This window comes from Macaca mulatta, chromosome 12, assembly GCF_049350105.2.
Source record: "Macaca mulatta isolate MMU2019108-1 chromosome 12, T2T-MMU8v2.0, whole genome shotgun sequence".
In the NCBI taxonomy this organism is placed as follows: domain Eukaryota; kingdom Metazoa; phylum Chordata; class Mammalia; order Primates; family Cercopithecidae; genus Macaca; species Macaca mulatta.
In genome coordinates this window covers 61378529-61395554 of record NC_133417.1, presented here as the reverse complement: position 1 = coordinate 61395554, position 17026 = coordinate 61378529, and the positions used below count along the sequence as shown (strand labels likewise).

At 35.8% G+C, this 17026-nt stretch overlaps 1 protein-coding gene across 9 annotated transcripts in view; it reads right to left on the bottom strand.

Annotated features, from left to right (window-relative positions):
- The window catches only part of GPD2 (glycerol-3-phosphate dehydrogenase 2), a 149452-nt gene that overhangs the window by 77145 nt on the left and 55281 nt on the right, over window positions 1-17026 (bottom strand). For all 9 annotated transcript variants that reach the window (XM_077956157.1, XM_015110135.3, XM_077956159.1 and 6 more), the window contains 1 exon segment: window positions 10814-10985. In XM_077956157.1, coding sequence (XP_077812283.1) covers window positions 10814-10985 — 172 coding nt within the window.

Sequence of the window (17026 nt, the reverse complement as noted above, 5' to 3'; positions counted from 1 at the left end):
AAGGAAAGAAAAAAAAAAAAAAGATGCAGCATGGACAGGCAGGCAGGAATATTAGTATTTCTAGTATTTTGCACAGTTATAAGGTATCCATTCTGGGGAACCAGGGTGTGGCTTGTTAATTTATCATTATGAAAAAGGATAACATTTAAATTTTTTCTAGAAGTTCTCAGATACTGTTTTGAGAAATACTATTATGCTGCCTGTCAGGAGAACTATCAAAATATTTTCAGCTGAGAAATGAGATTAAGGTTCAGAAAAGATTTCTCTGACTGCAGGAATGAGGGGTAGAGGTAGAGCTGGAGGCAGGAGACCTTTTGGAGGACCAGTGTCATATAACAGGAGTTGGAGCAATGAAGAATCCGGCCTCACAAGGCAGAGAGGGTATTGAAGAGTGATATAAAGAGAAAATTTTATGGGCTGTGTTGTCAGGATGGATTTTTTTTTTTTTTTTAATTTCCCAAATTGACAGAGTGTGAGGCAGGGAACTACTCTAGGAATTAGCAAGCCATCTCAGGAGGATATTTCAGGATATTTAAGTGAGAGCTAACACTTTAAAGCTCTCAAAACTGCTTTTTCCAGTATTGGACATTTTAAAAGTTATCACATGTACTTATGTGAGAAACCCTAGTGAATACCAACAAAAGTTAAAATGGGCCTCTCTGTCAAACCAGGCTGTTTTTCTTGTCCCATTATTTCTAGTGTCAAATCATCAAGTTACCCACCAGAATTTCTGGAAAGAAATGATACTGCTCCTTCCAGAGCAAAAAGTTAAAATTTTAGTTTCCAAAGTTATAGCTAAACTGATATATTAAAATGCCATGTAACATAAAAAGCATTACTAAAAGTTTTCCAAACTACAAAAGAACTCTAAAAATTTTCTTTACTTTTCAACTGCTATTATATGCTAAATGTTTTAAATCTCTCATTTTTTGTTGAATGAGAAGTAGAAAGGAGGAAAATAAAATCAAGACATTATTAAAGTCATAGCGGCAACTCAACTATTTCTTAACTAATTAACCAACCAACTGCAATGAAGACAATAACATTTTAAAAAGTCTTTTGATGTTCTTCTGTGGTTCTGTTATCTAATCTGTCCCTTTCTGTTTCAACTCTCAAAAATCCAAATTGTTTCCTCACCTCAAAAATTACTGAAATCAAATCAAGAGTTCAGTTTTGTGGTATGTTAAATATAGGGCAAGGAAGTGAAAAGAGGGAGGTGTTTTATCTACTCAGAGAGTTAACAGTATTAAGTGATATTCAATGCTAGCATTTTGTGTTCTTAGGTAAAATAATTAAGTCTGAAGGGCACAAAAAATAATGCACGCGGGATTCAAGAAACTACTCCTTACTATAGATTTGAGGAGGTTGGGGAGAGCTCTTCCTTCAGAGTAGAAAGAGTGACCTCCTTACATTACAGGCAGGGAAGGGCTGGCCTCTCTATGTACTGAAGGTAATTTACTAAAGTAGTTCAAGATTTTATAATTTTCTTTTTTTTTCTTTTTTCTTGTTAGCAGCTACTTTTCATGGAAAGCAATAAGCTCTATCTCATTTAGTGGGAGGGGTATTATCATTATTTAAGGCTTTGTTTTTATTATTGATTACTTTTAGTAGGTAGTATGGTGAATTTTGTGACAGTAATAAAATATTAATATTTGGAGTAAAATTACTCTGAAATCTTAGGCAGAATAACAAGATTAGAGTACAAGAATAAAGTCAACTTGAAATCTATATTCCATTTATCATCTCATCTGTTAGCAAGCTGAAATTGTATCTTCTAGGTGGGGCAAGGGGTATGAACACAGTTCTTTACAGCTTTGTCTTTTCTGACCTGAGTGAGAATGTCTAATTACTTCCCACCAAACCAATTCATGGATCAAAACAGTTGGATGAATATAGAAGGATAATTACAATCTAAGAGGAAAAATGGTACGACATTTAACTTTCACAACATGAAATAGAACAGAAGTATATTTTAATACCTTTTACTGATTATCTTATTATGCATGAAAACATGCTCAATATAATAAATGCAGAGAAGCAAAGAGAACAAAATAAAACTCTCCTGTAATCACACCACTCAGAGATAACCACAGTTGACATTTGGGTATTTAAACGTTCACATTTTCTATGCATGTATATAATCACATATGTACATTTTTGTAAAAATAGGATTATATGGTAAATTTGATTTAATTTTTTCATTTAACACTGTTTATTGTAAACATTTACCCATGTCAATAAATATTTTTCTATAAGTTCATTTTTTACATGTGGATAGTATTCTATTAATTTTTATAATTTATTCAATTTCTTATTTTTGAACATTTGGATTATCTCATTGTTTCACTATTACAGATAGTACTGCAAGATTATATTTTCATTTAAACTCCTTGTATCTTTTAATTATATCATTAGAATACATTTCAAGAAATGTCACTATTAAGATATTTCTAAATAGAAAGGTAAGAGTAATCATTCTGAAATAAGTATCAGAGACACCAAGATAATAGCACATAAATCAAAAAATTTAAGATGCTTTGTATGTTAGCACCATAAGAACAGGTATTAAAGCCACATGCTGCACGAAGGAAAAATAATATAGTTTTTTTTTTTTTTTTTAAGGTGAGTTTATCTTTCTTTAGAAAAGCTTTGGGCACTTAACTTTGGATTTCAGACAGCCACTGCCATTAATAAGAAAAGGGACTAACCCAAAGGCTGAACATTTTATGGGAAGGATCAATTCTTCTAAAATATTATCCTCTTGTAAAGCTGCAAAGTAATCCTGACTTGTTAATCCTCACGATCAGGATACTATGCTTTGGCCTGGTATTTTCTAAAAGTTAATGTTAGCATTTTATATAAATATGATATTGTATTTGTTATTTAATATCTATTTCTACGTTTACATTAGAAAACACATAAATTATATTAGAAAACAGATTAATAGAGATATGATGTTGTTATAACATGTCATTAACATACTTTAGTGTTTGTTAAGTACACATATGATTATGGAGTCACAAAACTGTACTAGGCTGTAACAATTGCAATAACACAATTTTGAGGAATAAGGGAGTTGCTCCTGTTGTTTTTTATTTTTACTTTGGTATTATCAAAAATACCCAATGTTCAAAGAGAGGAAGAATATCCAAATAATACAGAAAGGCAGAAAGAGAAAATGATGTAAAAAAACTATACTAATAGCCTCCTGGTTTCCTAGTTACAAAATCCAAAGGTAAACAATGTTTACTATTAAAACTGTCTTACATATTTTATCAGGAACTTTTCTATGCTTACTAAAGAACACAATCTGATACCATCTCACTTGAAAAACAAATAAAAATTAGCACTCATTCTTCACAATCTGCTTTTTTTGATTTATAACACATCTTAGCCATTTTCCCTGTAAATACTTAAACATCTATCTCTTTTCAATAACTGAATATATTCCAATTTATTAAGACAGACTCCAATTTTTTGCCATTATAAATATTGTTATAAATAAAATTCTGGACAGTATGACATTGTAAGCTCAGCTTTGAACTCTTCTTCTTCTCTAAACACAGAAAATTATATATGTATATATTTTAAAGGACATAATTGACTCAAAAATAAGATTAAAACTCAATGGACCCAAAATGTAGCAGAAACTCAGAGCAGAATGTTTAGACCAAAAGCTTCTCTCTTGCTAGGTTCAAGGTCTAAAAACGGGCAAAGGCAATCAAGATCTCAGTTCCTAAAGGGTAAGAGGAATATAATTATCCATTACAAGGAAAGGTAAAGAAGCCAGAGGAGCATTCGGTTGCTGGGACTGAAGAAAGTCTCTGCCTCTTGTGCAAGGAAGTTGACAAGCTTCTCTTGACCACTCTCTGGGCCCAGGAAGCAGAAAGACAGACGCAGCCTTGGCACCAGCACCAGAGCCCAGGTACCACTTGTCTCAGCAGCTAGTCTGCAAGGTCCCCAAAATTGACAAGGGCAGGAGTCTTTTGGTTCCAAGAAAAGTCCCTGACCGTACTTAAGGATGGTCATTACTATACTTACAGAGTTGAGGGTATGGAAAAAGAACATGAAACAAAACTGATCTAATAAGGGCAGAAAAGGGGGGAAAGAAGCACAATAACAAGCATGAAAAGTTAAAATAAATACAAAGCAAATGCACATGGAATAAAAAAAAATGTAAATGGATTCCATTTACCGACTAAAAGACATAGTCTATTAAGTGTAAAAAGAAATAAAATAAATGAAACCTAGCTATATACTATTTATCACATATATACCATAATAAAAGGATTTAGAAAATTGTAGAATGGCCAGGTACAGTGGCTCATGTCTGTAATCCCAACATTTTGCAAGGTGAAGGTGGGAGAACCACTTGATCTCAGGAGTTCCAGACCAGCCTGGCAACATAGCAAGACCTGGTCTCTACGAAAAATTTATAAACACATCAGCCCTGGTGGCACACACTTTTAGATCTAGTTACTCAGGAGGCTGAGGTGGTAAGGTCTCTTGAACCCAGAAGGTTGAGTCTGCAGTGACCTATGATGGAGCCACTGCACTCTAGCCTGGGCAATGGAGTGAGACTTTGTCTCCAAAAAAAAAACAAAATTTGAAAAAAAAAAAACTGAGATAAACCCTTTCTGTTTGCTATTTTGTAAATATTTTCCAAATTTCACCTTTTTGCTTTTATATCTTTTGCCATGGATACATCTGAATTTTTATAAAATCAAAAGCAGGCTTTTCCTTTGTGGCTTTTTGGTGTCATACTTAAAAACACCTTTCCTACCCCATATAAAAAAATGTACACATACTTTCTTCTAATAGTTTTATGATGTTTTAATGTTACACCCTTGATTCACATGGAGTATGATAAAACAGAATATATATGCATACATACACACACACACACACACACACACACATAAATTGGGGGGAGTGGATATTCCAACATCATTTATGAAGTAACTGATGATCACAGTTTTGAAATGTTGCCTTTGCCATATTCTAAACTTCATGTATTTAAAGACTGAGAGACTAATTTATAGACTCCATGACTGATTCTCGATTCCTTTACCAGACTATTTTAATTACAGTAGTTTTAGAATACACTTTAGTATCTGATAAGTCTCTACTTCCCTTATCAGTAGTCTTTTTCTAAATCAGTCTAGTAAATCTCACAGGCGTAGTTCTCTTCTTAACGTTTTGCAGTTTCTAAAGTCGATTCCCCTGACCCTGGCCAAAGGAAAGCACTACATTAATCAAAATTATGTTAAATTTCCAGATTAATTTTAAGAGAAATTAGCAATCTAGTCTAATGAGCTGTGTCCAGCAAAGAGCAAACTTTCACTTCCTGCAATTCTAGCTTCTGAAATAGAATTTTCTCCTACCTTGATAGTGGAGGGGTGGAGACCATAATTCTCAGAATGCACTATCTCCAAGGCTCTCCCTTTTCTGCATTTATCCTGAAATGCACACACCTCCTTCCTTTCCCAAATTTTTATTTATAGCAAACAATGTTATTATTATCCTCCATTTATGCCTGAGAAACTTGAGGCTTTCTGTAAGGTTAAGCCACTTGTTGAAGGTCATAGAGGTAGTAAGCAATGAAGCCAAGACATGACCCAAGTTCATTCTAATTCTATAAAATGTGTCCTTAATCACTGCGCTATACTGCCTTAAGAATTATAGTGGGAATTCAAGAATTGCTAGCCAAATACCATTGATAAAAGTCTCCATTTGTAAACAAGAGAACTACAATTAATATTTTCCTCCAGAAAGAGACAGTCTTCTCTGGAATTTGAACTGAAGACATAAAGGTTAAATTTTATACATCAGATCTTATTTTATTTTCTACAGGCCCACCCAAGAATGCAAATACATCAGATTTTAAACCAAAAATGTACTAGGTAATCCGAGATACATACAGGTAAAGTTACATAAAAGAACATAAAAAGCTAAAGAGAACACCTTGAAGAACCTGAGGGAGTGAATATATTTATCAGATTCTCCTTTTCCAGCTCCCTTTGGGAGCAAAGTGCCCACAACTGGGCTTTTGGGACATGTTTCTGTCCTAGAATGGGACACAGAGGTGTTAAAGAGTGAAGCAATTTCTATTGATCCTAGAGACCTGCAGGAGAACGTGAGAAGTCTGCATACTGTGTTTATAAAATAATATTCCCAAATGAAACAAACGAAAATTGATTTCCAAGAAAATGCAGATGATAAGAATGCAAACAAATGTTCATTATGAAGACTCCATGACTTTTTGTCTTTCCTCTATAGTCTTGGTTTATCCATTACTAAAATTGCATTTGGGCACAGTATTTTATCAAAAAGCTCATGCAAACATGTTTGTACAAGTCCTTTAACATCTAGTAGTTCCTCCCAAAACTTTGATGTCCTGAAAAATCTAATTATTACTGGTAACTTTAAAAGATCACAGTAATTTATTTTTGTCAAATGTGACTAAAGATTAATGGATACAATCAGGAATAATTTGGTAAAAACATATCAAATGCAGAGAAAGCAAAATTTGTTGTTAAGTGAAGCATCAAATATAATAAAAGAGCAAATTCCATGAATGAACAGCAACAATGCACAATTCATTAACCAAATGCCCATGATTATTTCACACTTCAGAGGGCCACTGATATGATCAGGAATTGTAGTAAAAGGATAAATATAGATTACCTTCAGTCATCTCTTTATAAATTTTAATTATAAACACTACCCCCAGAGGGCTACCAGCATAATAAAAGAAATACAAGCTAAGGTTTGCCCATCCTTTTTATAAATCATAATTCCACATATATAAAATAAGACAGGCAATTATTTTAAGATCGCAATTAATATGTCAAGATATATTAAAAATACATCATCTTCTTAGCTATTACTAACTGTAAAAATTAAAAACCTGATCAACTTTCAGGCTCTGGAAATGCTTATCTATTCAAAATCGTCATCCTTATCATCACCACCACGAGTATCACCACCCACAGTCATCTGCTAATATACTAGCTAATACCTTGATCACTACGGAATGCCCTTCACTGCCAGAAGAAAAAGTTTATTTGTTCAATAAATAGTAATAAACTGCTAAGTTGTTCCTTGAAATCAAGGCCACATCTTACCAGTCTTAACTATTCTCAGAGTTGGTTCAGGACTTGATTGAAAAATAGTATTGTTTTAAATAGAGAAAAAAAAAAACACCCCAAAACAACCTAAAGAATAATTAATAAGAACATCATTGCAATGAGTTCTTCCATAAAGTTATTAAATGAAAATAAATAAAATGGAATTTTGCCATTAAAAATCATGAATACTATATACATGTATTTATATCAATAAATACACACTATTTGAAAGAAACACACTGCAAAAAGAAATACAATCTTGTCTATTCTTTAAAAATATATAAATATACAAAGTGCACAAAGGCAAACAGAGTAAGACTTTTCAGAAGGTGAAAAAGAATAAAAGTCACTTAGTGATTGCCTTATTATTATTGCACTTGAGGTCCTGCAATCTGACCTTTAACCCTTCCAGGGAAGCCTGGCTTTGTAACTTCATGATCCCTTATCAGCTCCAGGCCTACATTTAAACAATTTCCTCTGCTTTCATAGAATCTTGTCTCATTTTTTCTTTTTATCATTGATATCCAGTCAATTCTCAACTCTAGATTCAATGTGACTGTCTATTTCTGTACCTCTACTCTCAGTAATACTGGACACACATGCGCGCGCGCACACACACACACACAGACGGATATAAATGTACCACGTGGATAATAAATTTACATTTTCTAACCACAGCAAAGAAACCCCTATTTTCCTATCATATTCTCTGCAATGACATCCCTTACTCCCACCCATAAGTAGAACATCTCACCTTGTATTTGTTTAAGAATAGCTCTTCATACTCACACAAACTCTTTATGTCTTAGAATTTACCCTTTGTTTCTGTCCCTGAGAAACAAGTTTCTTACCTTCCTGCTAAAACCAAGATATATCTCTGATATCTCTTTCCCTGTATTTTCATGAGACCTTGTTCCTTATGATTGCCTTCTACTATTAGGTAGGTACATGACATTTAAAAGTAATGACAAAAGCTGCAATTACTTTTGCACCAACCTAATACTTATATATTAAGTTCTCCCCCAGCACTGACTTTTTTTCCCTGAGTCTACAGAAATATTCAGATTACTCTTTATAAAAAGAAAAAAGGAAAGAAATCCTTGAAACATACTGTCTCCCTTCTTTATATCCTACCACACCATCAAGTTACCACCCTTCTGTTTTCTTTTTCTCCACATCTCTTGAAAGCCTATGCTCATGACTGTTCCTTCAGTATCGTCTATCCATTCCCCATCACCAAACCTAAGGCAGTATCTCCAAGTGGTCTATTCAATAAAGCCCAAAGGCTTTCTCCTAGCATACCAGACCCAGCCCTGCCTTTCCACTCTTCTCTCATGTTCTCTCATATATAGCCTCAATGCTCCAAATTACAACACAGGCTGTCTCCCACATACACTGATTCCATGCTGTTCCTCCTGTACATTTTCTCAGACTGGAACACTTTGAGCAAGCAATGTTTGCCTATTAAAATGTTACCTATGCCAAATAGCATAAGTAAAGTTTTCCATTCCTGACCATTCTATGTAGATATGACTACCCTCATCTTTCAGTGTCCATAATGGCCCTGAGCCTTTTAAAAGGCTCACATATTCTCTATCACATAATCTGGTCTGTGCAAACAAGCACTATAGAACTGTGGGCGCCCTAGTGGTACCAACTCTATCAATCATCTTTGTATGCTCGTGTAGCACTTGCATATCGCCATGCATACAGCAGGCACTCAGCATATATTTATAAAACTAAAAAGAATGGCTATACATTTTAGTACATAGCATGAAAATGCCTGCAGATACCAAGAAATATACTTTCCTGAATCCTACTGGGGAAATGATCCTCTTTGATATAGAAAATTATCACTAAGTAAATTCTAATTTCTAGGAGGGGTAGTTCCAAACAAGACCTCCTATTATGTTGGGAATGTGTCCCCTCTTTCCACCTTCTTTCCCAGGCCTTCAGGGGGAAAAAAGCTGAATTCAAATTATCTATTCTCAAAAACTATTCTCAAACTGTTCTTCCTTTAGGCCTTAGTGTATCAAGGTTAATTGGGCTCAAATTATATTTCATTCTTGGAGACAGAAAATTTTATGAAAATTGGGGTCAACTTTGTAACACAGTAGACTTCATGTGCCTATATTTTGAACTTGCCATTATTTAGCATTGACAAAAACTACTTAGGCTGTGAAGTTTCCATGGACCAAAACCTGAGTGTGGGTCCTGTGAAATCAGTTATCTAGGGTACTTTTGTGTGTGTATATGTAGACCTCATTAAATTCATTTCATTTCCATAAGAGTAGATTCTGCCAGGTACATAAAGTAACTAAATCAAGAGTGGCTGTAGTAGTAATTTAATTGATCTGAGAAGAATTATTCCATCTAATAAGTCATTACTATTGAGTGTTAAAATATAATAAATATTAAACTTTATATAGAAACCAAAATAATCCGCAGTCAAAATTCCTTGCAGCAGTATCCTATCCAATTCGAGACATCTGAGGATACTGCAATGGGGTCCTTCTCCAGGACAATTGGTTCTGAAAGTCTTTTACATTCATGTTAGTAATAGCAGCTATAATACTATCTATAATTTACTGAGCTTCTACTTTGTGTGACAAGTACCGTTCTAAATCTCTTCATGATTAACATGTAACTCTCACAACAATCATTCAGAGAAGGTATTTTTTCCTCATGTGAAAGGCAAGGAACCTTAGACAAATTAAGTCCTTTGCCCCCCACCCCCCAACACACACACATCTGTTAAAGAAGTTAAGCCAGGATAAGTACCCAGATTTCCCTGACTCCAAACTCCACGCTAATACCCATAGGCAAAACAAACATAGTATTTTATTAAATATAACATATCCAAGAGCATTGGTGTTCTATACTAAAATTTCTTTCATTACATGTCATGTTTCCATTTTCATCATGTCTTTCCACTAACAGACAGAATGACCGAGACAGAACTATAGATTAGCAATATTTTCCATTATTTATTCACATGAACTAAAGTTTTGCAAACTGCAGTCCATATTTCACTGGAAGAGATGGTTTTAAGAGGTACATGAACAAAGATAATTATTTTAATAAATTACTTCAGTTTAATAAATTTTTCTACCATTGACTGATATGTGATTTCAAGTGACATAAAAATGTTTTTATTTTATATAAATATAAATATGTACTAAAAAAAACCCAGAACATCAAATTAATAAATTCATAAAATATAAAGTTTTCTTTTTAAATAAATTCATTGAAGTGAAATGAGTTATATTTCATTTTAAAGTTGTGCAGTGCCTATATTTCAAGAACATTGAAAGTACTTCATTAAGGATGGAAAATCTGGAAACACAAACAGAAATGTGGCCTCACTATTATAGAGTGCATATTGTGTATTTATGCTGAGGAGAAAGGATGAAGTGTTATCCACATCAAGACTTACCTCTGAGCTAAACAATGGGAACACATGGACACATGGAAGGGAACAACACACACTGGGGCCTTTGGAGTGGGGCAGGGGGAGGGAGAGCATCAGGATAAATAGCTAATGCATGCTGGGTTTGTACCTAGGTAATGGGTTGACAGGTGCAGCAAACCACCATGGCACACGCTTACCTATGTAACAAACCTGCACATCCTGCACATGTACCCCAGAACTTAAAATTAAAATTAAAAAAAAAAAGACTTACCTCTGGTGACAGCATCTAGCGCACAGCCACTTCCTGTTGCTCCTCCTCCAATAACAAGGATATCAAATTCAGATGTATTTTGCAAAGTTAGTAGCTGAGCTTCTCTGGAAGGAGGCTCCCTGTTAACTGGTTCTGAAATGTAGTCTGCTGCTTTAACATAGGCCAGGTTCATCTGATGTAAAAGCAGATCATATTCAGTTGTCCATTTGGAATGTCAATTTAACAAATTTTACAACATACTAAAAGGAGATTTCTAATAGAAATAAGGAATATAAGAGTTAGAGAGAGTCCACAGTCTACATGGAGTTATAAGACCAACTGCCTTGGGGGAAAACAATCCTTAAATTTCTCAGTGTATTTCTTCTCATGAATCACAACTATTTAGCCATAGGACACCTGGTTTCAGATTCATTATCTCAACTGCTTCATATATGGCCAAGTTCAATTATTCACAACACTGTATAGCAATTCCCAAATACCTTATTTAAGGCAATTTATAAGGGAACATAAGGAGATTTTTTTACTCAGTACTAGCAATTCATTCAGATAACATTTTAAAGTGGTGAAGAAGGAGGAAAAAGGACTTCATGTCTTTCCACACTTTCTTAGAAGTACACATTCTTCATTCCTCAGTTCTCCTGACAAAAATACATTATAGAGTTTGGGGGCATATAAGTTAAAGTCAGTACAATTAAAAAGACTTTATTTAACAGAAGGTACTAAATAATGAGCTATGTTTAATGAGAATTATATTTTTCAGAAAAATGTAGTCAAAGACTTCCATATTATTTTAATATAAAACTATAGATTTTATATATTGAATGTAATATAAATATACTATAATGTTGGATTTTTTTTGATATGGGGCTTCATTCTGTTGCCCAGCCTAGGGTGCGGTGGCACTATCACAGCTTACTGCAACCTCAGCCTCCCCAGGCTCAGGTGATTCTGCTACCTCAGCCTACGGAGTAGCTGGGACTACAGGTGTGCGCCACCATACTTAGCTAATTTTTGTATTTTTTGCAGAGATGGGGTTTTACCATGTTGCCCAGCGTGGTCTCAAACTCCTGGAATCAAGCAATGCATCTGCCTCAGCCTTCCAAAGTGCTGAGATAACAGGTATGAGCGACCGCACCCAGCCCATTATTACAGTTTTTATAGAACTTCAACTATAATAGAATTAAAGGCCTTGACACAGTCTTCCTAAAAAATAATGACCTTCCATATTTCTAGCTTTTTAAAGAATGTAGCTTATCATCCTAAATCAAAAATGATTATGGACTTTAAAAATAAGTAGTTGCCAGAAGGCAGAGTCAAAAACCCAGGAAAAGGCTGTCTGTTTTTTTTCCCAAAATACTAATACTAGGTTTGTTCACTATAGTAAACGGTACTGGCCAGCATTGCTCTATTAGTATTCCAGAGATACGTGACTTCCATTTTAGTTTCTTCAAATCACAGCATCATTGCAATCCATGATAGTGGTGTTTTTCCCATTCTGCTGCAGGAGCCCCATATGAAGCTCTAGGCCAACAGGCCAAAGCATGTATAAGAGGAGGGAATCTCAGGTGTTACCAAGAGATTATCCTCATCACCCAAAAAAAGGATTTTTTAAATTCATTCAAATAGAAGAAACCCATTTACCCCCTGCAGTTGCATTTAATTATTATCAGGCCAATTGGATTTCTATGAAAGTAAATCTAGAAGCCATTGGGTAAATTGAAAGAAACCCAGATTAGGGTCAGAGGGTCCCACCCTGGGTTTTAGCAATGTAACTGTTGACTCATTATCTCTGGTTTCTTCACTTATAAAATGGTGATAAAAACCCCTGTGATTTCTCCTTGTATCTTTGGATTATCCTCAGTCTGAATGGAATAATAATCTGAAAGTCATTGGTAAATGACAAAGAAACCACTAGAGTTGCTGCTGTTATCACTCTGTTAAATAATTTGATCTCTTAGTCACATATAATTAGGAACTTTCAAAACATGTTTTACTAAATTTCATAAAAACAAAAAGTTATTATTAGGCTACAAATTCTGACACCAAACCACAAAAATCGTATTTTTCATATAGCTTCTTTTAATTATCTGCTAATAACAATGTCCCCATTTTTACCTTTATATACATTTGGTTTGTTAACTAAATAAATGTAACCAGTGGGTACCACAGAGAACATAACATATTTCAATTATGGTCTTTGCCTTCCATCATCTAATGAGAAAAAAAAAAAAAATATATATATATATATATATATACACACACACACACACACATACATACACACACACTATACACACACACTATACACACACACACACATATACATATAAATAACAAGTACATAGAAAGAATAAGTGCCACACTTGAGGGAAAAACACACCAGGCTATGGCCATTCAGATGAGGGAGAGAGAGTCTTTCATTTGAGGGTTTCAATTGCGCCATGACAGATGGGTAGGACTTGGACATGAGACTGACAAGTGACTAAACCGCCAGAGCATTTTCACACATCAAAAAGATTGCTGACATTTTCTGCTTGGTAAGTTTTCGAGAAATACTTGAGAAATAAGTTTAAAGACCATATTATGATATAGTTCATTAGAACTTGGTAATACTAAAAGTCCCCTATTCTACTCTAACTGTGATCATTAATCTTGACTGAGTTTCTCCTTCATCAAGTTTGCTAGATCTGAAAGGCATCACTAGTGTGTGAGGATCTCATTCCATTAACAACACTGTTTCTCCTGTATTCACTCCTTCCCTTGTCCTTCTCATCAACAAGCTCTAACCTATCTCAGTCTCAACGATAATAAACACCTCTTACATATATCTCTAACCATCCTAAAAATTGCCGAAAGACATGTAAATCTTGTTTTTTTCTACTGCCTCACTCCTTACTCCTCACACTCACCCTAATCTGAATTTTCACATACACCCAACTACTACCAACAACCATAAAACTGACTAAATGCCAACTATGCCACCAAATCCAATAAATGCACAAATGATCATTCACTCACCTGGACATCTGGGGGACAACTCTCTCTATCTCCAGCCTCTCTGAACCACTCTCTCTTAGCTTCCTTCGTATGTCACTCTACTGCCCAAAATTAAACACCAAATTTCCTCTTAGGTCTATCCAATTCACTCTCCTCACATCACTAAACTCAACAGAGAGAGAGAAAGAGAGAGAGACAGAGAATCTTATGTACCCCATATCATCAAATATCTTTTATATTACAATAATGTATAATTTTGTTCCACCATTCAGGAACCAAGATTTCACACTGCCTACTTGAGACCTCCATTTGGATGTCTTACATATATCTCAAAATTGGCCCAATTACTTTATCTCCTCAAACCTTTTTCTCCATCAGTGTTCCCAATCTCAGTAAGGGTGTCATTATACATGTAGTTGCTTGTGCCAGAAATGTGCAAACAACCTTGAGAGCTCTGTCTCTTAAGTCCTGTATCTGCTCAATGACTGAGTTTATCAATTCCACCTTCTAAAAAATTTCCATATCTAGCCACTTCATCTCCACCGCTACCTCTCAAATCAAGGTATCTTCCCTCTCCCCATACTAACATGATATTCTCCCAAAGGCCTTCACACATTTATCCAGCCTCCTTCCATATCATTTTCTATACTACAACTGGAGTGATCATTTAAAAACCCAAATAATGTCATTTCCATGTATAAAATCCTTCAAGAGCTTCCAATTGAATATATCTTTACTCAAGTTTCCAAGAGTCTTACAATGGTTAAAATTTAAAAAAAGGCCAGGTGCAGTGGCTCACTCCCGGCACTTTGGGAGGCCGAAGTGGGAGGATCACCTGAGGTCAGGAGTTCAAGACCAGCCTGGCCAATGTGGCAAAACCCCATTTCTACTAAAAATACAAAAATTGGCCAGGCATGGCGGCACATGACTATAGTTCCAGCTACTCAGGAGGCTGAGACAGGAGAATCTCTTGAACCCAGGAGAAGGAGACTGCAGTGAGCCGAGATCACGCCACTGCACTCCAGCCTAGGTGACAGAGGATATTGTGTCTCAAAAAAAAAAAAAAGGTAGGGAGGGCAACACCAAGTGCTGGTGAGGATGCAACACAATTGAAACTCTTATACTGCTTATAGAAACGCAAAATTAAACAGCTATTTTGGAAAACAGTTTGGGAATGTCTTTTTTTTTTTTAAGATGGAGTCTCACTCTGTCGCTCAGGCTGCAGTGCAGTGGCACGATCTCAGCTCACTGCAACCTCTGCCACCCGGGTTCAAGCGATTCTCTTGCCTCAGCCTCCCGAGTAGCTGGGATTACAGATGCCTGCCACCACGCCTGGCTAATTTTTGTAATTTTAGTAGAGACAGGGTTTCACTATCTTGGTCAGGCTAGTCTTGAACTCCTCCCCTCGTGATCCACGGGCCTCAGCCTCCCAAAGTGCTGGGATTACAGGTGTGACCCACCATGCCCGGCCAGGAGTGTCTTATAAAGGTAAACACATACCACACAACCAAGCAGTCCCTCTGCTGGATAGCTGCCCAAAAGAAATGAAAATCTGTGTTCACACAGAAGCCTGTAGGCAAATATATAAAATGGCTTTATTCATAATTGTCCTCAACTGGAAAAAAAAAAAAAACAACTAAAATATCCTTCACCCGGTGAATGACTAAACAAACTGTGTATGCAATGGAATAATAAACAGAAATAAAAGAGAACAAGCGGCCAGGCGCGGTGGCTCACGCCTGTAATCCCAGCACTTCGGGAGGCTGAGGTGGGCGGATCACCAGGTCAGGAGATCGAGACCATCCTGCCTAACACGGTGAAACCCCATCTCTACTAAAAATACAAAAAAATTAGCCAAGCATAGTGGCGGGCGCCTGTAGTCCCAGCTACTCGGGAGGCTGAGGCAGGAGAATGGCGTAAAGCCGGGAGGCGGAGCTTGCAGTGAGCCGAGATTGCACCACTGCACTGCAGTCTGGGCCACAGAGCGAAACTCCGTCTCAAAAAAAAAAAAAAAGAAGGGAGGGAGGGAGGGAGGGAGGGAGGAAGGAAGGAAGGAAGGAAGGAAGGAAGGAAGGAAGGAAGGAAGGAAGGAAGGAAGGAAGGAAGGAAGGGAGGAAGGAAGGACAAGCTACTGCTACACACAGCAACACAAATGAACCTCAAATGCAATATGCTAAATCAGGGGTCAGCAAATTATAGTCTTCAGCCCAAATCTGGCTGTTCCCTGTTGTAAATAAAGTTTCACTGGAAGACAGCCACATCCAATCATTTATGTGTTGTCTATGACTGTAATAGCAGAACTGAATAGTTGCATCAGAGACTGTACGGCCTGCAAGCCTAAAACATTTACTTTCTGGCTCTTTACAGAAAAGTCTACTAATCCCTGCACTAAGCAAAAGAAGCCAGATTCAGAAGTCTACATACTATATGATTCCAGTGCTTCTGTTTATATCATGTTCTGTACAAGCAAAGTACAGAATCGGAAAACAGATCAGTGGTTGCCAGGGTCTGGGAATGGGGGTACAAGGACTGACTACAAAGGGCATGAAAGAATGGTGAGGATGATAGGAATGTTCTACAGCTTGATCATGGTGCTCATTACATACCTGTATGCACTTATCAAAACTCACAGAATTGTAAATTATAATGGGTAAATTTTACTGTACTTTATACTACAAATTATACCTCAATACACTTGACTTCAAAAAAATAATAAGTGAATTATGTAAAGAGCATTTATGTGCCAGACATTATTTTAAGGGTTTTGCTTTTTTTCTACTCATTTAATCCTTACAATAACTATATGAGTTAGGTACTACTATGATCTTCATTTGACAGAACTATCTGAGACATAGAGAAGTTAAGCAATTGGTCCGCAAGTACACAGCAGGTTCACGGTAGAGCTGAAAACTGAACTTAGCCTGGCAACAGAGACTAAGTGTTATACTACTACACCACTCTGACACCACATATAATTTGAGGAAAAAAAATTTAAAAAGCAGACTAAGTAGTTATAATAGAGTGAGATATGACTAGCTGCCAAATCTAGAAAGTAGTTTGTTTGGTGTAGTTTCGTTTTGAAGGTTTTACTGAACAGTCCCTCCAAAATATTTTTTAAAAATATACAGCACTATTAAGGGTAATTTATTTACTTTCTGACACTACTTTTTAAAATAACATTTTATTCTTGTTTACTTTTTTCATAAAAGCTGGAAA